The following is a 26,364-nucleotide window of genomic DNA, read 5'->3' as shown; positions in this document are numbered from 1 at the left end:
AATAGCTTAGTTTTATTATCTGACATCACTACACCTTAATTTCCTCCATATAAGATCAACTGTTCAGCATTGCTGCCTAAACGTAATAATAAATTGACGTAAAGCACTTAACGCACCCTTGGACACATAGGATGTAAAAGAAATAAAATAGTAAAAGAAAAAAAGGAATAAGTAAAAAGAAGCACTTGTTTGAGGTTAGATGGGTTTTTTCATTATCTTAATTTTCCCACCTCTTTATTGGTCCAAGAAACTAGAATTTCATTGCATTTTTCCAAATCTAACCCTCTGTTTTTGGGGTCTTAGATATTTTGCTGTAATTTTTCTGTGTCAGGCAACATTGGCAAATTACTGCCTTCAGAAAGCAAGTCTTTAAAAATAGATTATCTTACTTTTAAAAAAATAAAAACTTATCATAGACATAAGAATAGAATAAAGATTTCCCTAGTTCTTAAATGATTTCCATGAGATGATGTCATCCTATTCATGACTGAAGTTTTACTGATGATGTCAACTTTTTCCTCCAACTTCTTTACATTACTGGTGGCAGCAAACTTCCTTTCTCTTACATTTCCTGTCATTACACACAGCTTAAAATGCTGCAAACCCCAAACTTCTTCAGAGCCAAAAGGCAGCTGCTTCAGTGTTTCAGATTCAGTGAGGAATTAATCTTCAATGCCTTTACTGGTTAACCCATTTTTTTCTTATTAGCAAAAGATTTTCCAATCTTTTCTAAAATTCTATGCTGTCCAAAGTACCAAACATTTCTGTAAGTGGATAATGTCCTCAATCTATACATTTTCCTTATCTCATGATTTAGCAGAATATCTTGAAATTTAAGTATCTTATTTTCTACTGCTATCATCTAGCAGCATTAGCATTGGTTTTTGAAGACTGTGACCTTTAAATAGAATGAGATCATTTATATGCATAGCAATCGAAACACTAATGAAAAAAGTAGGGTCAGGCAATTGAATGAGTGTTCAAAAATTGAACTGGCTGTAAGCTCAAAGACAGATACATCAAATGATGTTAAAAATTTTGAAAACTGCTTTTTCATTTTTTTTTTCCTGAAGGAACAGGCACAGACTATTTAGGGAGATAACACAGAGAATCTGTAGAGAATACAAACTTGGGAAGCTGCTCAGATGTTGTTGCCAAGTTGGCACAAACCCAAAAACACATTTCTATATGCCTTTCATTACTATATCTGACCATCTGGTTTCTTGGTGTTTAAATCCCTGCTAATACTAAAGAAATAACTCTAGTATTCATCCAAGTAGATTCAAAGTGAATGAAAATAAATGTCGTCATTCTATCATTACTTTAATTTATTTTGGCAGTCTTGGGATGAAGATTTTCTCATATTCAGCAAATGTTCATCATGCATACATCCACTTTGTACTGGGCTCTGTTCTCAGTGGTGTGGTAAAAATGTTACTGATATATGCAAAACTCCTTCCACCAGGAGGCTTATCTTCTAATGAAGGGAATAAGAAAAAATCCAAAATAAACAGGATAAAAGTACAGTGTCTGAAGGTATTAAATGTTGCCTAAAAAAATAAAGGAGGAAATGTTTATATATGGGGGAGGGGTGCTTACAGTTTTAAATCTGAGGACTAGGAAATGAGAATTGGTTCTTTGAATAAAGATTTAAATGAGATGAGGGAGAGAGCTTCGTACATATTTGGAGAAAGAACATTCCAAATCAAACAGGTGGTGCGAATATCCTGAGGTATTAAGATGGTCCTGTTGTAGAGGATTTGCTGTGTAGGAGCTAGTGAGGAAAAGCAGGGGTCCCGAGCAGGACTGAGGGAGGACTAGAGAGATAGGATCTTTGGTGGTGTGTGGATGGGGGCTGATCCTGTAACATGTACTAGACAGTCAATAAAGCATTATGGTTTTAAGGTAGAGAGGAACAGTTACTGGAGGGATTGCAGCAGGAGATCACATGGTCTAACACATTTTAACAGGATCATATGACCATAATAGGATCATAAGACTCTTTCATATAATAGGATCATTTTATATAATAGGATCTTATAACTTTTATATCACACAAAAGATTGTCCAATTTTCACACTTTCTAACAAACTTGTATACACAGCTGATTAATAAGTGATCTTTAAAAGAAGAAAGGAATCATTGAACTATTATAGATTAAGGTACTAGCTAAAACCATTCACAAAGAAATGACTTTAATTCATTTACCAGCAAGTATGGACTGAGTACCTGCTATGTGTACAATACTGTTGGCTACTGGGCAAAAGAACTCTGATCAAATGAGGTAGGCAGTAACTTAAATTAGAGGCTTTCTTTCACCATTTCCATTTCAATTCTGCTGTCTAATTTATATCATTAACTAATTATATTAAATTGAACATTGATGTAAAGGTCACTGAACCAAAGTATATAAATTAATATGTAGCATGGCTAACTTCCTGAGATTTCAAATACATATTTTTTTATATTAAAATACTTTCAGAAGAAAACTGTGCACTTTAAATGTCTCATTGTTTATGCTTATTTTGTATTGCAATTTATTGTTCATTACTTCAAATTTCAGAGAGCTCCTTGATAGTCTCCTAAAACTGCCATGGAGAAACTTCTGTTAAAGATAAAGAGTGAAAGTGAAAGTGTGAATTTCACATTGGATTTTTAAAGCTTAGTTTTGGCAAATGAAATTATTTTTACTACCTCAGAGGCGCATAATTTATTAGTTGTACTTGTCTTTACCTAAAACTAACATTTATTAAGTCCCAGTAAAGAGAAAATTAGAAACATGTTTTTCAGTAAGACGATAAATGGCAAGAATACCAAACAATGCTACTCCAAGTTATTTTAGTAATTATGAAATACAAATAATGGATTAGAAGAATTTTAAGCAGATTATTTTTATCGTGATTTTCAGTATATCTTGTGATCAAGAGTCTGTATCCAACTACATTTTGTACTTAGCAGGAATCCGTCCTACTTTCACAGAGTAGGACGTTGTCTTGCCTATGTTTCAGTGCTGTCACTAGAACTGCTGTGAGCTGTTACTGAGGCACACACCATATGCTCTAAAAGTTATTTCTCCTCAAAAACTCAATAAAGATTTTGGGAACAACTATGCATATATAATTTTCATTAACAATGTCAGTTTTTAATGACTGCTTACTTGCATCTTTATTTTGAAAGAAAATTTCCAAAGGGAGTTCTCTTAATGAAGGTATGTGTGCAGGCAGAATTACAAGTATCTCTTCTTCCCTGCTAGACTATAAGATCCAACACAACACTGCATCACATAGTGCTTAAAATAGTGTCTTTTACATTGTAAGTCCTCCTTATATAGTTGAAGTATGGACACTGGAATAGCAAAGAAAGAAGAAAAAAGTAGCACAATTTCACTCAATTACCTCTTTGTAGGAAATCTAGCAACAAAGAAAACTGATTCAGGTAGGATGGTAAGAATTTGTGAAATAGAATAAATAGAAAAAGCTTCTGAGCAGGAATATACTGTTTCACTTAATAAATCTCAAATGAGATTATTTTAAAGTATAATAGCATATGGTTATATATTTAATGTTGTAGATTAAAATAAAATAAAATCAATAAAACTAATGGTAACAAAATAACCAAAAATTTGGAATGGTTTCAAATATATACTATCCTATAAATTCTATTCTTTCTAATCCATCAAGGCCCAAATATACCAGGGTTATTATTGGGAGAAAAATCAAGATGGGAAGGTATAGAAGGCAGACTAGGAAATACTCAGCCAGCATGTGAGAGTGAGGGATTGACATTTTACAACTGGGTAAAGACTTAAGAATTCAGGGCTTAAGAATTCCCTGAGTTGAAGCATTTTGTCAGCAATTTGAAAATATATTTAATAGTTTGACACTTTTTGATAGCAAAGATCATCTTAACCATTTCTATTTCTCCCACAGGTCCAGATACAATATCCAGTATATAACATACATGCAATAAATGCATTTGGGACGCAACCCAATTATTTTTGTTCCAAGTGCTTTTCTCACTTTCTGTATATTTATCTGTCACCAGTGCATGCTTTTATGCCAAACTCTTTCTTAAAGTCTCCAATATCTCCTTTTAATCTTCATAGATAGTGATACACTCTATTATCCATAAGTGGAAAAATAAAATTAGGTGTTTGCTTAATATGTTTGTTGCATATAATGGAAACTCTCTAAATGTTATTGTGTTCCAGGAACCGCACTAAGTATTAATATGTTATGTGTATGCTATACTTCAATCCTCACGATAACCCCTTAAGTAAATGCTACCACCACTCCTATTCTATAGACAGAAAGCTGAGGCTCAGAAAAGTCAAGCAAATTGCCCAAAGCCAAAAGCTCCTAGTTAGTGCCAAGGACCTAAATATTTCTGACTTCAAAGGCTACTATGTTATAGTTAATCAAAGTATAATTCTATAGACAGATTTTGATTTTTCAATATTCATACCTAGTACAACTGGTTTATCACCGTCAAATGTATCGACTAGTGTATCAATAAACTAGCCATTAGAGAAAAAAGGGAAATAAAATAAAGTATAAAAATAAAAAGTAATGGCATAACTATCTCTACTCAGTTCCACAATCTTGCAAACTGAGTTGACTGTAACTCTTTTTGACATACTAAGTGTAACCTATTACTTTTTTTTTTTTTAACCTATTACTTTTGAACATATATCTGCAATGTGTTCTAACTGTGCCCCCGGCCTCTATTACAATCCCAAATGCCCTCCCAGGTTTTATCATTTGATTGGACTGCTTCAATAACTCATACCTGGTCTTCTCTTTAACTTAAGCCTGTTGTTCACATTGGCTTTAGAAGTATTTTCCTAAGTGGAAAATTTAACTCGTTGATCTTAGGAATATCATTCATGATTTCCTTTACCTATTAAAAAAACCCTTAAAATCCTTAGACACTCTAGGCCTTTCTACCTAAATCTCTAGATTTATTTTCCCCTAATATCCTTAAATGTACTTCTGTTCAAAAAAACTATTCCTATTGATGAAAACACACAAAGAGAAACAACATACAAACCTTAAGATAAGTTTTAGTTGTAGCAAAGCACCTAAAGAGTTTGCTCTACTTGTCCCTGAACAAGTGAAAAAGACCACCTGAAGATCCCAGCGTCACTTTTTCTCTAACCTGATTTTTAACTCATATAAATTATTTAATAAATGTTATGAAAGAAATGAAAGAGCGACCTACACAGAATGTTTAAATACTGCATATCAAAGTTAGCTGTTATGATTAAACTCAGGAGAGTTACTAGTTTATTTTTTAAATTATTTAACCTTGTTTTTAAAACTCATCTGTAGAGAAAGCAATTGGAAGCAATTAGTATAATTATATTTTATATACCCTAAATATTTACCTATTGTTAAATTTCTGTATATTTATTACAGAACACTAAGGGAGAAATGGATCAACTGTGACATATCAACTGTAACAGATATCACCTAGCCACGTGAAGCAGTCAAATCATTAATCCAAGTTTTCGATTTAGGATAGATGTAGCAGATGGTCCGTTCTCAAATTCTAGATGTTTTCAGAGATATAAAATAGTTTGTTTTTTTTGTAAATGTTGAGATTTGATCCTCAGTGCAATTAAAAGAAACCTGCAAGAAGTTATTCAACTTGATTTGTTTAATTATGACATAACTAATTAATCTCATAAGTATCCATGCAAATATTTTCTCAAATTGTTGGATGTGGTTCCATTCTATGCAAGAGCAATTCTCTGAGTATCAAGGCATAAAAACTGAAGCAACATGGCGAAATAAAAGTTACTATGTATTTAACAATAAGTAATGCACAGGCAAAATAGGGTTAATAAAAATTGTAGTGGCATTTTATTCTTCAATTTGCTGGTACGTTTTCAAAACTGTTCTGGTTGTAGCTTTGATAAGAGCAGGAAGATGACTGAAATTGTGCTGATAGTAATAGGGAAGAGAAGCAGAAATACTGGTTAACATGTTACATCCATTCCTTGCTAACTAATTGTCCTGGCATTTATGCAGTTGTGAGAGGTGGAGCAAATACAACAGACACCATAACTACTGCCAGGACAGCGCTCTGGATTGCAACCAGGCCTGATAGGGGAAGCAAATCCCATGTCATGTCCTCCACTCATATCTCACGGTAGAAGGAAATTAATTTAGCGTTGGGAAAGACATCAGAGTGACAGCGTTATATTTACTACTTTATAGATGAGGAAAGTGAGGCTCTGAGAAAATCAAGGTTACAGGATTGGTTGGGGTGTGTCTCAGATATTCTCCCTTTCACCTTTCATAAATTTTCCAGAACTTTCATATGAAATTGTGTTGCTCCTTACAGCGTGATTCACAGCCACTGCCTCAAAACATCAATGGAACACCTGGCAGACAGAGACTTAAGTATTTTGCATATACTTTAGAATTTAACCCTTTTAACAACTCAGTAGAGACAATACTCTCTCCATTTTATAGGTGAACAAACTCAGGCTAGGAGAGATGAAGTAACTTGTCCAAGACCTGCTCATATGTGGCAGATATGGATTTGAACTCAGTTCAGTTGGAAACCTAAGACCCCTAAGACCACGTTTTCTCTGTTATACTTTCCAGGTGCTTTCTTTAATGGTAAAGGTTGAATTTGGTTCTGGAAGTACAATTATAGCTTACAATACAAGGGTGTTTATATCATTGCTAATAATTATAATAGTGTCAATACCCTTGTTAAAGACATTTAAAATATACATTAGGCAGCAGCACTACAAAATGTAGGTTCTGAAATCCCAGGTTTCTTATTAAGGGGTTGAAGCAACTCACTTGTCTGAATAACACAAACCCAGTACAGAGTACTGAGTACAAACATAGAGTATGCCCAGGGAGCTATGAAAATTTAACTCAGCCTTAGGCCAAGAATCATCTAATGACAGGAAATGTAAAAAGAAAACCCTACACTCACAGAACACTGATAAACAAAGAACACACACAGAGTAATAAGTATGCATGCCCTCATTCTTTTTCCTTTTGGCTACCCTCAGCTTTCCGCATTCTTTCTACTCTGCAACTGAAATTGCTTCCCTACTAAACAACTGCATATGGAACAAAGGCTGAGCCAGGAAAAGGAAGGAAGAAGCTCATTCTACTGACCCCAAGAAAAGACGCTCATTTGCCACCAGTTTTCAAACAGCCTGGAGCAGGGATGAAGGTTGTGCAGAATGGTGTGTTTGTTGAGTAAGGTGTTCAACAAATGCCCTTTAAAAACTAGGGCCTGCTTAATAAAAGCAACTGTTTACTCTGAGGGGTTGCCTCCTAACAACATCAAGCTCATGTAGACTGTCTTTGGGGGAGCTAGTAGGTTTCCACAGAGGTCAGGGATGAGATCAGGGAAAGGCCATCCTGTGAAAGGGGCTGGTAAAAATCATCACGGTCAATGAGTTGCCATTTCAGTTGTGCTTCATCCTAGGAGACTGTAGTATGTAGGACCAGTGTCTAAGTCAGTCAAGATCGTTCTGATGTAATCAATTGTACTGGGACATGTTGGGGATGAAACTGCAGTGCTTGTTGTCATTGAAACAACAGGGAAACTTGTGAATAAGAAGCAACTAGTACATAGCCAGTATTGTCCAAGGGAGACAATGTTATGGTTTTAGGCAGCTCATGCATTTTAGTAAGATATATTCCCAGCAGGATATAAACATCTCCATTTAGAGAACTCAAAAATGTGTTGTAATTCTAGGGATCCAACAGAACTATGGACCTAAAACTTCCTTGACAAAATGGACTTTACTAGGAGAGACTGGTTGAAACAACAGATGGATTGCTCTTTTTCCCAGGAGGGCTAAAATCAAGAGCTTTTCACTCATATTTTCTTCACAGATTCTAACAGCACTGTAGACCAATTAAAAAGTCCTTATCCATCTCATTTAAAAGCAATTATTAAATCTCCCACTGTAAAATAATAAGTTAAGACTTTCATTAAATAGATCATTTTACCAGAGCCTGATTCTATTTCGGTGAAATTAGAAAATTAAGCTCAAGAGTCTCCAAAACTGAAGCCGGCACTCTGGACCCTTTTTGATTCTACTGAGGTATTAGCTCCTCCATTTGAGTCTTTAATTTAAACAAATATCTGTCACTTACAACTTTATAAGTATTACAGTTAATATTGTATATTATACGAATCTTATTGGCACAGAAGTATAGCTCAGTGATACGGATAAGAAATTCATAGCTCACATCAGAATAAAGAAAGAAAAGACAGATTTTAATAGAAAAGAAAATGTCTTACTTGTTTAAGAATGTCTTGTTTCTGCGCATGCAAGGAAAGAAAGAATACGTGCGTTAAGGTAAGATAATTTATACTTATCATCTCATATTGCTGATAATTTAACTAAAAAGTCAAGTTTACAGATTGATTTTAAAGCAGACCCTAGATCCATGGGTCTAAAAATGTGGTTCGAAAATAGCAGCTTCAGCATCAGCTGGGAAACTGATAAAAACAGAGAATTCTGAGCCCCATTCCAGAAACTAAGGGGAGGAGGCAACAACCTCTGTTTTAAGAAGACCCCCCAGGTGATTCTGATGCCAGCTAAAATGTGAGAATCACTGAATCAATCAATCTTAGAATGTAAGAAGCAAACAGTTCTAATTGACATGAGATAATAATGAATAACACATACAGTATAATTAAAACCTTCCAGAGAAGAATGTGAAAATATAACAGTACAAAATAGATAAATGCGATTATACTTATTCCCCACTCCTATTTCCTTCTATTAGAATAACATACCCAGCCTCTCTCCACCCCTTTAAAGACAAATATCTTTCTATACATAAGCCACTGCTTAATTTCTTCCCATCTATTTAGATGTCAATGAAATAATTTGGTGTGGAATTTGGAATCCAGGGAAAAAATATTTATATATGCAATGCCAAACTGATTCTTTCTCATACTATAAAATTCGACGACTCTCATGAATCAGTTACATCTGAGATGTTCTGAGTGTGTTTTCCTATGAACCTTCTCACAAGGACTGGATGGCCACTACAATCTACCTGTAATCATATTCTTTATATTGTCCACATAAGATTAGGTGGAAACTAATAGGTATCTCTTACCTTGTTGGGCATGAGTCAGTAATAATTATGTGCAATGGAACAATGCTATGCTCATTACAGAAGCAATGTAATGCTTGCAATGACATGCAATGTCATTCAGTGCATGTGAAATACCTTTCCCTTCCCCTTATCCTTCTCATCTCCTCAGGTCTTCCCTCTCATTCTAATGGCCTAGCCAATTAAGTGAAGAGGAAATGTCTTAGACTGGGATCCCAGACAACCAGATTTTAACTACAGTTATTGTCACAAACCTAGATGGTTAATCTTGGGAAAGTCATTTTACATTTTTTTTTTTTTTTTTTTGCCGTACGCGGGCCTCTCACTGCTGTGGCCCCTGCCGTCGTGGAGCACAGGCTCCGGACACGCAGGCTCAGCGGCCATGGCTCACGGGCCCAGCCGCTCCACGGCATGTGGGATCTTCCCGGACCGGGGCACGAACCCGTGTCCCCTGCATCGGCAGGCGGACTCTCAACCACTGCGCCACCAGGGAAGCCCCATTTTACTTTTCTCAAGATGAGTTTCTTTACTTAAAAACTTTATAATCATATTTGTTTGGTTATCTCAACACCTTTCTCAAGTTTTTATTCTTAAAGAATCTTTAAAGCCATTGTTTAAATTTATATTTTATGAGTCTGTCATTTATTTCCTCATAGGAATTAAAAATAAATGAGTCATCCATATATTACACAGTATTTCTCCTCTATTCAAATAGACTTAAACAGGTCACATTTTCATTGGATTAAGCTTTTATACACAGAGCTTTTATAATTCAGTAGTTCAAGTGAATCATAAGAAAAATAATGCATCTACTATTTAAGCAGCTTTACTTTGTAAAGGGGAGAAGCAATTTTAAAAGATATTTAGGTTGTTTTCTCTTTGTAAATACATTTTATATGGATGATACAAGCCACCTCCATTTTAGAAAACAAAGTATTAGTCATTTACTCCAAAGCAAGACTAGATTAATCACTTTTCTTGTACAACTGAACATCAGTTAGGTAGTCACTCATCTATGCCTACTTTGGGCTCAACTTGACCAGTCAATAGAGAGTGGTAACTGCACATGTGAGTTGACAGTATGAATTATTTCCTACTATTAAAGTAACCTTTTATAAACTTGATGAAGGCATGTACTGAACAGAATCTCTAGGCTTTAAAGATTTATTTCTAAACACTGAATATTCCTAAATATTTCCTATTGGCTTTTGTAAAATACATACTAGTGTTTAAAAGACTCATAAAGACTTAAAATTTTTCTCCTGATGGGAAAATACCTATCAGCTTTAAAATCTGAGAGTGATTTCACTCTTAAATTAGAAATACTTTTGGGTTTTAATGAGATCTAACTTTTTTGTTTCTCAACTGTTCATTATTTTAATAATGCACTTCAAGAGCAGACCTGTGCACTTATGGAGAGGTATTACATTATTGAAAAGGCTGACATCATATGTGTGTCTAACAATGAATCTAGTAATTACCTCAATAAATCCAGTACATGGTGACTGATAATCCCCATGAAACATATAATATCAGTAAGACTAAGTCTTGAGAGTCCTTTAAATAAGAAATAATTGAAGCAAACAAGATCACATTCCAACTGAATTTATAGCCGACAGCTATCTTTAGGGGGAAAAAACTGTTTTTCTCTCTGTATGTAGATTAGATAACATGCATGTTTTCAACTATGATTGGGAAATGTAAATATTAATGAATTTTTGGGGTCTTACAGCAATTCAGTAAAGCTGTCATTTTTACCTTTCCAACCCTGCTTTCTTGGTCTTGGAGATTTTCAGTTCTACCAATTTATCTGCCAACATTCTTTCTCTCACTCTAAAGCATCTAGGAAAATGAAATGTGAGGAAAATGTAGGCCAGATGCCTGCTTTTTTCCCTCATGATATAGGCAAATGGGAGTAGCTTTAAATTGTCTATTTTCTGCATCATTTGTAGGCACTAAACATTAACTTTATTTTTTAAAAAGAAAATAAATCTTAGGTTAAAGAGCTTTAAAAAGTATAATTATGTATCAGAATGTAGACAGAATAAAACTATGGAAGGAAAAATAGTAAATATTGGAGTAAGAATAGTAAGTACTGGAAATACTAAAAGGAAATTATAAAACAATATGAACATTTTGAGGTCAGAATTTAGAGATTCGGTTTTGACTAAAATATTAGTTCTATGAATCCCAGAGAAGTTAAATATTAAGGATATCCAAGAACTGTGCTTTTGTAAACATTCAAAACCACAATGGTAATGAAAACAAAAAACAGATCACGTTTTCATCAGCAAACAAATCTGTCTAATGAATGGCTAGATAATACATCCAGGCAAAAGAGTCTTCTACAAAGGGCAGTTTCTTTTAGCTCCCATACAACCCAACTGTCACTTGGTGAAGCTGCAAAAGAACTTACAGCAATGATGATCAAACGTTTAACATGTAACATTTCTCAGCTAACCTTGTGTTAAAGACAAGGTTATTAACAAATAATTAGGGAGGGAAAGACATTCATTCAAGCAAGGTGCTTCAAAGCAATTGACAGGACATAAAGTTTTTATAGGGAGACATTCATAAGCTTATTGGTAACAGGCTAAAACAAGATAAGGAGAAAAAATTCCTCTCTTTGTATCCAAGCCTGCTCTTTAAAGTAAGAGACCACTTATATCCATCACGGAATCTTTCTTCAGTCAAGGGAATACTGCCTGCCCCATGCCAATGTTCATTTGGGGTTAACATCTGTAGGTCATAGAGTGAGAGTCAGACACACTTTCTCTCCCGTTCTATCTAAAACTGTTTCCTGACTTTTAGGAAAAGAACCTAGCATGTATTATAAATAATCTATACACTTCCAAGCACACAATATAGAAATGTTCTTTTCATTAGAAAACTGCTTTTGGGTGAAAAAAGTAGTACACCATTTAATGTATCTTCCAGAATAGCATTTCATTATGAATTTCATTTTGTATATGAATATCTATTTCCAAGGACTCTTTATTAAGAAATCTCTCCTCCAAACATCTATATGAAACTTAAATAAAGAAAAAAGGTTTTTACCCCTTCAGGATTATACTTTGCAAGCACACCATTACCATGGAATTCTTCAAGAACATCTTTTAATTTCTTTGTAGAATCTGTAAGAAATAGAAAACACACAAATTATTTATATATGCTACTGTGGTTATATAATACAGTCCAGAAACAAAGACTTCTTAAAATATAAATAAATATCACCAGATTAATTAAATTTTAAGACAAACATGCAAAATGTTCTTTACCATTTTTGAAGGGCTATCTAATTGGAAAAGGCAATCACAAGAAAAGAAACAGGGGAACTCCCTGGCAGTCCAGTGGTTAGCACTCGGTGCTTTCACGGCCCGGGGCCAGGTTCAATCCCTGATCAGGGAACTAAAATCCCGCAAGCTGCACTGCAGGACCAAAAAAAACCCAAACAAACAGGAAAAAGTATGTTTTGACCAAGAATGGGGACACTGCCTAGTTTATACAAACTAATGTGCAAATAAATGAATAGGTAGTATGCTTCTTCCCTGTTTCTTTTGATAACATAACTTCTAAATTAATGAAATAGTCTTCGTTTTTTAAAAAAAAATAGGTATTCTTTGTTAAACTTAACAATACACAGTGCATTTTTCAAGAATTAGTCTATTAACTAATAATAGCCCTGCTGAATAAATAAGAAAAATAGAATCCATTCAGAGGCAAACTATAGATCTTAGTATTTTGCAGGCATTTTCAGAGAGAATTTTCTAAACATACATAAAGTTCAACTTATTTTATATCAATTAAGAAAAAAGTTTAGATATGTTATGAAAAGTATTTTAAATTATGTTTTGTCAAAATCTTTATAATTTTCAGGAGTTTCATCATATTAAGATGGTAACAAAAGAATCTTGAATTAATGCATGAAATAATGTCATGGAAGAACACAATATTATGAGACTTAAAAATTATATATAAATATAATAAAATATATGTATTCAATCTACTAACATAATGTTCTCATAGTTATCAAAGTATAATTTTCACTAAGAAATCTCAGAATTATATATTTAAATGAGAGGAAAACAACACCTAACAAATACTGCTGTCATTTAAATACTCAATCAGTTTAAATAACAGTGATAAAAACAGCTTGAAATTAAAATGTGGGAAATAAAAGATTTTTAGTTTCCTATTAGGAAACAGGGCACGGATATTATTTCCTAGCATTTGAATATAATCTTTCCTGACTACCTCCTAAGACTCAGTGATTTTTGAATCATCATAAAACAAGTTCCAGTTCCCAAAAAACTAATTTACAAATGAGCTTTTGAAATACTCTTTAAAAATTCACTCTTAGACGCCCATCAAATGCATCATGCCTGTATTTTATAAATTATACTTTCATTTGTATTTATAAATTTGTTTCTTTATACCGCAAATTCTGTTTAGTTTTATATGTATGTGACTGTATTTTTTTATTGTGATAAAATTCACACAACATAAATTTACCACTTTAATAACCATTTTAAAGTATACAATTCAGTGGTTCATTAGTATATTCACAATGCTGTGCAACCATCACCACTATCTGTTTCCAGAACATTTTCTTCATCCCCAAAAGAAACCCCAAAACCCTGGACTTTTCATACAAATGGAATTATATAATGTATTGTCTTTGTGTTTGACTTCTTTCACTTAGCATAAACTTAATGTATGTTGTAGCATGTGTCAGTAGTTCATTCCTCTTTACAGGTAAAAAATATTCCATTTTATGAATATACCACATTTTGCTTATTCATTCATCAGCTGATGTGCATTTGAGTTGTTTCCATGAATAATGATGCTATGAACATTAGCGTATACATGTTTTTGTTCAAATATGTGCTTCAGTTCTCTTGGGTATATGCCTAAGAGGAGAATTGCTGGGTCATATGGTATTTCTATGTTTAACGTTTTGAGGAACTGCCAAACAGATTTTCACAGGGCTGTACTATTTTACATTACTATCAGCAACGTCTGAGGGTTCCAGTTTTTCTGTATCTTTGCCAATACTTGTTATTTTTTAGTTTTTTAATTAAAGCCATCCTATGGATATAAAATGGTTTTGATTTGCACTTGAGTAGTCATTTACTAATGACTAATGATCTTGAACACTTCTTCACGTGCTTATTGGCCATTGGACCATTTTTTAACTGGGTTGTTTGTCTTTTTGTTGAGATTCTCTGGGTGTGTGTGCGTCTGTGTGTGTGTGTGTGTGTGCGCACACTATAACGTGCTTGAAGCCCGTACAGATTCCTATATATAAATATTTTTCATTACATATCTTGCCAGCACTTTCAATACTGTGATCAAGGTTTATTTGTTATTCTGTGTCCCTTGCTAAATTGAAGGTTTCCCTATGGAAGACAATGCACATTTTCATTTTTGCACAGCATTCAATTTATTACAAGGCTGAAACAATAGAATTGCAATAAATATTGGGATTGAAATAATCACAGCTATTCCTAAAATACAACAAATTACAGTAATTGCTTTGATGTGCACCTTGACAGAAACTTATACTACTTCAGAGACCAGGTGCTGTATTAAAAAGAGACATGAAGCTGACTCCTTACTCCCAAATCCTTCTCTGGGGATGATAAAGCACTATTCTAAGTTAGCAAAACACCTTTTACTTCCTCTTGTTTATAGATGTAGATTCAGACCCTTCTGTACGTACCTACAGAGACATACATATATAGATGTGTAAATTCTGGAATAATATATCCCAATAGACTATTTTAACCATAGCTTGGCTCCATGATAAAACTGAAGGGGAAGAAGAAAAATTTGGTTTCTTATACACAGGACTTCCACAGAACTTCACAGATACCACCTGAAGATGGGCTTTTCATTTCACATATGCATAGGAATACACAATCAGTAATCATTTATAAATGCCCTGGAGAAAGCAACAGCCTTCAAAATTATTCACGTCACTTTTTAACAGTTTACTGGTCATAGTTTACACTGGAATATTCTTAGTGGGAGACCGCTAGGAATAAATTAATGAATTAAGAGCCAAAATCTCTATTTCTGTGACTGCATTTTCCATGAGCTGAGGCTCAGTGATGATCTTGGTCTGGGACAATTTAAGAAGCTCTGATTCATATTCAGATGAATCACCATCAACTCAACTTGCTCCTTTTCCAATTCTCAAGTTCCATTTTTAACATCTTGACATCTGAAGTTTACCCACAATCCAATTCCCACTTCACAATCTAGTTTAGAACCTGGAGCCTTATCTTGCTCTTCTATTCATGTCCCAGTAAACTTTTTGGGTCCAACCTCCCTGAGACTAAAGTCTTGACTTTTCCAGCCAATCTTCTATAGATGGAGATTGTACATGGAATATCAGAGGGTTCCAGATATCTTGCCTTAGCCCTGTATTATTTAAACAGAATTCCCTTATGTAAACTGTCTACATATCTGTTTGGATTCCCAAATTGCACTGGATTGTGAAATACCTACTGCTGTGTTCTAGTATCTTTATAGGAACACCCACTTACTTATTTTGTAACTCAGTTGCTTTTCTGGATTTGTTCCTATTACCTATCAACATAAACATTCCTAACTTTTGATTATAATCAACTGTCTGTGCAAAACATTGGGCGGGAATTCCCAGCAGCCCAGTGGGTGGAACATTGTGCTTCCACTGCAAGGGGCATGGATTTGATCTTTGGTACGGGAACTAAGGTCCCACAAACCACATGGCTTGGCCAAAAAACAAAAGCAAAAGTACACTGGGGCAGCAAAGAGAAGAAAGGATGCATAACTATGTCCAACCTACCCTCTAGTACAAGACATACCAAGGAAGTGACACCTAGATGAATAGATAGTAGTTGAGTGAAAGACATAGTTCCAGTCATATTTGAGCTAATATTGGAACTTCAAGTATGAGAGCACAGTGACAGATTCTGGGCTGAGAAATCCAAGCAGGAAGCCAGACAGGCAGGCAGCTGTGAACTGGGAGATCAATTCACTGCTAATACGTATTTGTAATGGGACAAAGGTCCGGCTTCCAAAAAAGATTGGCAACTGAAATGCCAGGCAGCCAGGTTAAAACAGCTGCTTTAACCCTTGGGATAAGGGATTAGGACAGATGCTCAGCACAAACTACTGGGTCTCCTAGAAAGCAAAGGAGGATCATGATGAGGCAATTCTGAAATAGAGGGCTAATTCCAGAGTCAACAATGCTTGCCTTGGCTACTAGGGCAGAAAACTTAGCGAAGAACACTGGATACCAATGGCTGCCTTCTGACTAGCATAACCATCTTACGAGGAAGTAACTTAATGTTATTAACCACAACAAAGAGAACAGGGTCATTTTAGGTTGTCTTTTCCATCACTCTCAGCATCATCTAAAAAGTAAGGTGGTAGTAAGCCCAAAAGCAGGAGTAATTCTGTTGAGCAAACACTTTTGATATATGCTGAAATGGAGGAAATCTACCTGGGGATTGAGAGAGGAGATTCTGGCTTGTCTTTCTAGCACCTGCTCTAGTGCATGAGTCGTCCCAGAGGTCCTCTGAAGTACTCGCTCCCTGTGAATCCCCTCATGTCTGGCTGAGTCACATAATATCCAATGCCATGAGAGTTAAAGTAGCTACGTTTCAGAAATGTTCAGTTAGGAATATTCTGAATGTGTACATGATTTTCAAGGAAAATTTAAATCCTTTCATATAATTCTGACATAAAAATAAATTGAAAAGTGTATTTGGCAATGATTAGAAAATAGAAGAATCAAGCTAATGGGTCCCAAAAAATGCTACATAAAAAAATAGAACACTTTTAGTTTCCTTCCTATCTCTTTAGGTGTCTGTTGCATCTTGAATAAGCTTCCCTTGTGATTTTACTGCCTCTTTGCTTTTTTATTCCAAAAAACTCAACATGTGTTTGTCAGATTAATTGCAAAGGCCCCATGGAGTAATGGAAAGATGTAAAGCCAGATAAATTTGGATTTGAGTCTTGGCTCCAGAACTCTTGGCTGAATGTCCCTGGGCATATATTTAAACTCTCTGTGGCTCAGTTTTCTAATACTTGAAATTGGAATAATGATACAGACCTTGAAATACTGTGTCTAGCAAAGTGTCTAGTGCCCAGTAGATTCCTGTTCCTTTGTTCCATCCTAAACAGACTTCAAACACATCATCATCATTCAATATTTCCTTTTGTCTTTGAATTGAAGCACAATTGGCATCATAGATGTCTCAAAATGTGGTCCAAACGTACCTACAGATATTTATTTTCTGTGCCTTCCTTATTTACAATTCAATATATAGACATCCAATTCCCACGGTATCTCATGATTCCAGAGTCCTTCCTTTTCTCATTATGTTCTTTTTGCCCAGCATTCCCTTCAATGTCAAATGAAGTTGAAGCATAATATATGCCATAGTTTACCTGCCACCTTGTCTGCAAAACTTCTCAGGACCACCTTCAACTACAGCAGACAGCAATTAGCCCTGTGTGGAACTCCTCATAATAATTCTCTTAGAATCTATACTCGATTTATGCATTGAGTACTGTTAACACTATGAATTAAAGTTTGCATCTGTAGAGTGTTTTGGAGATTGCAAAGTGTTTGATCTTCTTATGCCATTTAAAACTCAAAATTGGGCTTCCCTGGTGGCGCAGTGGTTGAGAGTCTGCCTGCCGATTCAGGGGACACGGGTTCGTGCCCCGGTCCGGGATGATCCCACATGCTGCGGAGCGGCTAGGCCCGTGAGCCATGGCAGCTGAGCCTGTGCATCCGGAGCCTGTGCTCCACAACGGGAGAGGCCACAACAGTGAGAGGCCCACGTACCACAAAAAAAAAAAAAAAAAAAGAAAGAAAACTCAAAATTACCTTATGACTTCATCAAACTTTCTCCCCATTTAAAACATAAAATCAAGGTTAAAGAAGTCATTATTTATTCAAAAATCACACAGATAAGAGATTAACGTACTGATCCAAATTCTTGTATATGACATAAATCTGGTCTCTTTATGTTAGAAAAAGAACGAATAGAATTTTCCATTACAGCCAAGTCTTCTTCTTTGGAGTCCATGACTTTTGTTAAGTTAGTCCAGAGAATTTTATCACTTATTTTTCTAGTACATGGAAATATTCTCTTGCTTTTTTACCGACTTAAATTAACAGATGAAGGATATATCTTCTATGTATACAAGAAATATAACAGGAGGGGTCAAGATAGTGGAGAGAAAGATTCTGAGCTCATCGCCTCCCATGGGCACAGCAAAATTACAACTATTTACAGAGCAACTATAATGAGAATGACCTGAAGAATAGCAGAAAAGATCTTCTACAACTAAAGATATAAAGAAGGAACCACAAAACTGTGGGAGGGATGGAAATGTGGTATAGTCAAGAACAACAAACTGGAAGGCAATCACAATTGCAGAGGTTCCCCCCGAGGAGTGAGGGGTCCCACAACAAGCTCCCCAGCCCGAGAGCCCTGCAGCAGAAAGCCGAACATCTGGCTTTGAAGGCTAGAGGGACTGGCATTCAGGAGAACAGAAGGGCTTTAGGAAACAGAGACGCTGCTCTTAAAGGGCAAAAGCAAAATCTTCACATGCTCTGAGACCAAGGGCAGAGGCAGTAATTTGAGAGGAGCCTGGATCGGACCCATCTACTGATCCTGAAGAGCCTTTTGGAAAGGCAAGTCCCCAGTGTCTCACCCTGGGGACACATGATGGTGGCAGGGAGTAGTTTTACCACCCAAATAACAGTCATAGCCACTGTGAGAAGATTATTCTATTCCAATGGTTAACAACAAGACTATCAGACTTATAAAATTAATTTGTCATTTTTAAAAATAACAAGTTTTTAAAGAACTGACTGTAGATTAATAATCTTGTCCTTTTTTTTTTTTTTTTTTTGCAGTACGCAAGCCTCTCACTGTTGTGGCCTCTCCCATTGCGGAGCGGAGGCTCCGGACGCGCAGGCCCAGCGGCCATGGCTCACACGCCCAGCCGCTCCGTGGCATGTGGGATCTTCCCGGACCGGGGCACGAACCTGCGTCCCCTGCATCGGCAGGCGGACTCTCAACCACTGCGCCACAAGGGAAGCCCAATAATCTTGTTCTTTATCTGCCAAAGTAAACAGTGCCATGGGTCCCTGTTTCAGTGAGGACATTGGGTTTCCAGGGAAAACTGAGAGCTTTGACAACTTGAGAGAGGCTACCAATGCCTTTAATCTTCATGTTACATGGGACCATGGAAAAGTCATCTTTTACTTCTCTTAACTGAGTGATTTCAAAAGTTTCCTTCAAAATCTAGACTCCCTAGCAGAGACTTTTTTCCCCTTATCACAAAGGATATTTGTGGCCTAGAAATCTTTCCTGTGCCCAGTCAGAAGCATCTCTGCAGTGGCTGTTTTAACCCTGTAGTAATAGGGTTGTGTTAGCTGCAACTGTTTTAAAGAAGAGACTTTTCTAATATAAATATTGAACTAGCATTCATGTGCATAACATATGAGCACAGATCTTCCTCAACTTACAATGGGGTAACGTCCTAATAAACCCAACATAAGCTGAAAATACCATAACTCAAAAACGCATTGAAGGGCTTCCCTGGTGGCGCAGTGGTTGAGAGTCTGCCTGCCGATGCAGGTGACACGGGTTCGTGCCCCGGTGCGGGAAGATCCCACATGCCACGGAGCGGCTGGGCCCGTGAGCCGTGGCCGCTGAGCCTGCGCGTCCGGAGCCTGTGCTCCGCAACGGGAGAGGCCACAACAGTGAGAGGCCCGCGAACCGCAAAAAACAAACAAACAAACGCATTGAATACACCCAACCTAGCCAACATCATAGCACAGCATAGCCTAATGAAGATGTGCTCATAACATTTACATTAACGTATGACTGGGCAAAATCATCAAACGCAAAAACAATTTAATAGTGAAGTATTGAATATCTCATGTAATTTATTGAATATTTACCGAAAGTGAAAAAGAGAATGGTTGTATGCGTAGAGAATGGTTCTAAGTACATGGGTTGTTAACCCTTGCAATCCCATGGCTGACTGAGAGCTACCGCTTACTGCTGCTACCTGGCATCATGAGAGAGTAACGTACTACATATGGCTGGCCTGGAAAGAGATCAAAATCTAAAATTCAAAGTATAGTTTCTATCGAAAATATATTTCTTTTGCACCACCATAAAGTCAAAAAATCATTAAATTAACCCATCGTAAGTTGAGGACCATCTGTAAATGATACAAAATTAAATTTGATCATTAACATTTCCCTTAGCTATATATAGTACTTAAAATTAGCAAAAGAGCTTTATCTTTGTCTAACCAAAACAGTTGTGTTTTTAAACCAGAGGTACTCAAACCTGGATCCATCTTACGATCACCTGAGTGATTTTTAAAATACACTGATGCCTGGGCCCAAAACACAGTGATACAGATTGCATTGGTCTGGGGTGGATCTCAGACATAAGGATTTTTAAAAAGCTCCTCACATGATTCTCATATTCAGGTAAGGTTGAATTAACCATTGCTCTGATTCTTAAAAAAGATACACAAAGAAACTGAGAGTTAATCAGCAAATTTTTCCTGCTACATTTTCCTATATATGTATATATATTTTGTCTGGTTGTTGCTCAGTGGGCTTCTATCAGGGAAACAAAAACTTATTAGAACATTTTATATAAAAATTTTTCTACTCTCACCTCCAGTCACAATGGCAAAAAATAGTATTTTGAAATTCCAGAAGTTGACATTGCTATTAATGCAATTCCTCAGGTGATACAGAAGATGCTCTACTTAAATTGTAGTCAGCAGCAGAAAAGAAACACCTACAGCAGTATAGAATAAAACATTTGGAGAACTAGTCATCAAGAGACAGAAGTTCACATCTACTTGCGTGAAAATTTTAATAAAACGACCAAGAGACTGAAAAAAGAAGTAACTATTGTTAAAAAATAGTCACACTGTAGCACTTTATAGGCTAGTTGAAATCTATACACTTGGATTTTAAAATACACCCTAGGAAGAATATTCTAATGATACAACTACACTAGGAAAAGATGTAAAATAAGCTCTTCACGTGTCCTTAGTATAAGTTTCCTCTCCACGTGTTCTTGCAAGTTCTTGGGATCATTGTTAACTTGAAAAGACAACGGCCATAATATCTTCCAGAAAAGGGCTATACACATTGCAGTAGCTAGCTACGTCTATTTACCTGGAAAGACAACTATTTAACTCCAGAATAACTTGACCTGAGACCATGAAGAAAATCTCCTTTCTCCTTTTAATATCATTATTTGCTGATAATACTCTTAAACGACTAGTCCTTAAAACACTTTTATGCGTTTGCTATTATTTTTCCCCTTCTTCATCTACCTATGCTTAACCTTTTGATGTGTGCATCTACTGCAATGCCTTGGACAAAATATCTGTAGGAGTGAATCTTAGATAAACAAAATATCTGAGAATTTTGTTAATAAACCTAAGCCAGCTGGACACTGTCCTAAGAACCCGTGAAATAATTTATATTGCATGCATATTGTAATGTATAGGAAATTCACCAGGAAAATATATGCGCTCATTTGAGCCACTCATCTATACAATAACAAAAAGTTGATACGGAAAACAATTTTAATTAAGAATTTTAGGACTTGCCCGATGGTGCAGGGGTTAAGAATCCACCTGCCAATGCAGGGGACACGGGTTCAAGCCCTGGTCCGGGAAGATCCCACATGCCACTGAGCAACTAAGCCCGAGCGCCACAACTACTGAGCCTGCGCTCTAGAGCCCGCGAGCCACAACTACTGAGCCTGTGTGCAACAGCCACTGAAGCCTGTGCACCTAGAGCCCATGCTCCACAACAAGAGAAGCCTCCGCAATGAGAAGCCCATGCACTGCAATGAAGAGTAGCCCCCTCTCGCCGCAACTAGAGAAAGCCCGCACGCAGCAACAAAGACCCAATGCAGCCAAAAATAAATAAATTAATTAATAAAAAAAAGAATTTTAATTGGTGCTGAATTGCCTGGTTAGATTCAGTGGAGTGCTGGCAAATGTTTAACAACTGCTGAGGGTACAGAGTGCTGACTTGAAATGTTTGCTGATTTAGCTCTTATAAATATTCCCATCATGGCCATTTCAAGCCTTCAGTATGACATCGTGAATGTGGAGTTGGGAAGAGACGATAACATTGGACTCGTATGAGCAGTAGTTAATGAACTAATAAACATAAAATTTTATATACTCTAGGGAGAAAGAACAAGTCTTTCAAAACAAATAAAGATAAAGGGCATAAACAAAAGCCCCAGCTGCAAGTGTGCAATTATTCTCTCAAATATTTGAGAGGCATGCATTGAGTTTAATACAAGTATTATTCTAAGTACCTGGAATATATTATTGCACAAAACCAAAAATATTCTGGCTCACGTGGTTTATAGTCTAGTGCAAGAAGATAGAAAATAAACATAATACATAAATGTTAAAAGATTTCAACTATTATGGAAAATAGTACAAGGTAAAAGGGATTATCAGCTTGCAGGACACTTTGTGATTTTAAACAACAAGTTTAGAGTAGACTTTTGTGAAAAGGCGAGACTTGGGCAAAACACTGAATCTAACTTATGTTTTAAAAGAAGCACTCTGTTCACATAAAGCTAATGAAATCTGAATAAGCTTTGTGCATTATACCAGTGTTTTGATAGAATTTTATAAACCATATTTATGTAAGATATAACCATCTGCAGCTGGTACATGGGGCCTCCTGTACATATTTTTTGGTAAGTTTCTGTGAATCTATCATTCCTTCAAAATATTTTTTTAAAGGAGTACTCTACTGTATTGAATATAGACTGCAGAAGACAAGGATAAAAGCAGGAAAATAATTATGGAATTACTATATTAATCCAGTCTAGAGATATGACTGTGCTTGAAGGTATTAGTGATGGAGCAGATTATTTTTTATTATTATTATTAATTGTTATTTATTTATTTTTGGCTGCGTTGGGTCTTCATTGCTGTGCGCGGGCATTCTCTAGTTGCAGCGAGCAGGGGCTACTCTTCATTGTGGTGCGCGGGCTTCTCATTGAGGAGGCTTCTCTTGTTGAGGAGCATGGGCTCTGGGCTCACAGGTTTCAGTAGTTGCAGCCTGCGGGCTCAGTAGTTGTGGCTCGTGGGCTCTGAGCTCAGGCTCAGTAGTTGTGGCTCACGGGCTTAGTTGCTCCACAGCATGTGGGATCTTCCCAGACCAAGGATCAAACCCATGTCCCCTGCATTGGCAGGCAGATTCTTAACCACTGTGCCACCAGGGAAGTCCCCTTTTTCTTTTTTTTAAAATTTTTTTTTTTTTTATTTTGACAGATTATTTTGAAAGCAGAGCCAAAAGGGTTTCCTGATGGATTGGATATGGGTTGTGAAAGTGAAGAGTCAAGAGGATCCCAAGGTTTTATGTTTGAAGAACTGGATAAAGAGGAATGGGGAACACTACAGAGGGAGCAGGCTTGGGATGGAGAGTTCTCAACTCTAGTTTTAGGGATTTTACAATCGAGAAATCTATTAGACATCCAAGTGAAGCAATCAAGGAAGCAATTATACATAAGTGTGGAATTCAGAAGAGGGTCTGAGCTAAAAAACTAACTTTGAGTGTTATTTATATAAATGATGTTTAAATCCAGAGCTGGATGATACCACATAGAGAATAAATGTAGAAAAGATACCAAGGACTGAGACATGGAACACTCTGAATTTCAGACATCAGGAAAAGAAGGGGAACATGCAAGGAGACGAAGAATGAGTATCGAGTGAAATAGCAAGAAAACCAGGAGAAGCAAGTGGCATGAATTCAGTGTCACATAATGTCAAGTAAGATGAGGGGCAGAAACTGATCACTGGATTTAGCAAGAAGAAAGTCATTCGTGTCCTGTCAAGAACTGTTTCAGTTTAGTGCTGAGACAAAAGCTCTATCACAGTGAGCTAAGAGAAAATAAGATGGGAGGGGTGGGAGGCAGCAAACAGAGGCAACTCATTCAAAAAGATCTGCTACAAATGGAAGCGAAGAATTTGGAGCAGTAGCTGGACTGCAGGAAGTGGACTCAAGATAATTCTTTAAGAGGAAAAAAAAGAAAACAGCATGCTGATAGAAATGATCCAGTAGACCGGGAACAATTGAAAATGAAGGGAAAAGAAGGGAAAGCCACTAAAATGGTGTCCTTAAGTGGATAAGAAAGAACACAATCTCATTCACAGCAGGAAGTCAGAAGGTCTGGCTTAGGGTGCGGGGCATGGACAGTTTACCTAAGTGAGATGGGACAATATATGGATTCATGTGATGCGGGAGATAGATGTCCAGTTGGTGTGTGTAAAGTTTTCCTCTGATTACTTTAGTCAATGGAGGAGAAAGAAAGGCCATGAGCTGAGCAGAGAGGACAAAGGAAAAGATGGTGATCTGAGGAGAGGTGTGAGGTGTTGAAAAGACAGCCGAAGTGAATGGACAAGGGAAATGGGGCATGACTGTCAGGCCACACGGAAGGCTAGTCAGCTATAAAATAGGGGGAGAGTTAAAATTAACTAGGGTTGTGGTTTGTCCATCCAAGTGCTATGGAGTGAGAGGGGCAAGAGAGTTACGGGGGGAAACAAGGAGACTATTTCAATGACTTCTCATGGGGCACTGCCCTCGGGTGTTAGATCATTACTTCAACTCAGGAAGAGTCCCCTGTGACTCCTCTGGTCATCCTCTTCAGTCTGAGAGAAAAATTTTGGGCAGTTACTGTGCTTTTCAGAGCTCTATGCCCTCTACTCAGACGCCAACCTGCTTTGTACCAGCCATAATGGGATATGAAAGAGAGAAATTGGTACTTCAGGTTATTTTCTATGTGTGTTTCCCCAGAGCTAACACTACCTCGGTGGTTCTTGTCTTTCTTTTTGTCCCCTTTCCTTCAATTTTTCTCCATTCTCTTAAGTGGCCAATTATGCTTGGACACATAACATTCTGTTTAATAACTGTCTTTTCAGCCTTCCCCCTTGTCCAGAGGATAAAATAGAAAGCTCAAGTAGTTAAGGTCTACGTAGACCCATCATTGTTAGTAATGAAAAGGGTTATTTCTCTAGAGAGGCATAAGTCTCTTGTCCCTTTTTCCACCACCCCTGCTCTTCCCTTCCTTCCCGACGACTCTACCCATGCCAGCACACACTCACTCCGTTCATTTTGGAGAGGCTGAAAAATAACAGGAAGATAACTGACACTTTCTGTTCCTTGACAACACTTTATAACTTGTATGGTTGAAGTTACATATTTTTTCCCCACTCCTTGAACTTAAAGTCTGCTCTTTTATTCCCTATATTTTTTTCTTTCTTTTTAAAAGTTATTTTGAGTCATTTATTAGATTTAGTGAGGGTAGGCTTTACAAATTGAATTCACTGTATTTTTCCAGAGAGATAAACTAGATTTATATATATATGTAAATATATATATATATATATATATATATATAGTTGCAAGAAATGATCATGCAGTATTGTTCAAGTCGTTCCTTCACAAATATGATGTGGCATCTTCAAACTAATGAGCTCATTTTCAACTAAATATCAAGATGTTTAGATTCGCTAGTGCTAATTAACCACCATTCACTATTTGTGATGACAATGTTGCTATTAGTAAATGGGGATGATAATAATAATATCTTCCTTGTGCTTCTGCTGAGATTAGTACCTGGTGCACATTAAGTATTATTATATTAACTGTGAGCCCTTATCCGCATTTCTGCTGTCAGATTTATACTCAGCTCTGGGAAATTTTTTTTAACCATAAACTTAATTTCAGATTATTATCAATTTTCATTTACTTTTGCATTTTCACTAGATGCTTTAAACTTCCTATCTGCAACAACAACCAAGATACAATGTAAAATGATTTCAATTAAAGTTATATTTAAATTATCAATTTTGACCTTGTTATGGAAAATTCACTTTGATAGGCAATAGCATTAAGTGCAGTCATTATATGTTTCAATCAAAATATTTAATGAAATGCAACTACGAGTTACAATTTTAAATCTGTACACCATTAAAAATCTTGAAACCCACACTAGTTCAGAAGATGAAAGTTTTGTTTTACTTTTTAAGTTCTTTTGTGAGTTGCAAAACATTTACTGAGGAATCAGACATTCTGGAAACAATAGTATATTGTGTAGTCGTAATGATAATAATATCCCGTTTTAAGACAATACAAAATTACCAACATTTCTAAGTA

The 26,364-nt window shown here is 36.3% G+C and overlaps 1 protein-coding gene across 1 annotated transcript in view; it reads right to left on the bottom strand.

The window, feature by feature from the left end:
• LOC141279616 (diacylglycerol kinase beta-like) overlaps positions 1-26,364 on the bottom strand; it is a 138,666-nt gene that overhangs the window by 32,431 nt on the left and 79,871 nt on the right. Inside the window, exon 2 of the mRNA XM_073810160.1 lies at positions 12,171-12,247. Within this exon, the coding sequence (XP_073666261.1) occupies positions 12,171-12,247 (77 nt within the window). The remainder of the gene's footprint in view (positions 1-12,170; positions 12,248-26,364) is intronic.

This window comes from Tursiops truncatus, chromosome 9, assembly GCF_011762595.2.
Source record: "Tursiops truncatus isolate mTurTru1 chromosome 9, mTurTru1.mat.Y, whole genome shotgun sequence".
Taxonomy (NCBI): Eukaryota; Metazoa; Chordata; class Mammalia; order Artiodactyla; family Delphinidae; genus Tursiops; species Tursiops truncatus.
This window is presented reverse-complemented; position numbering and strand designations above follow the sequence as displayed.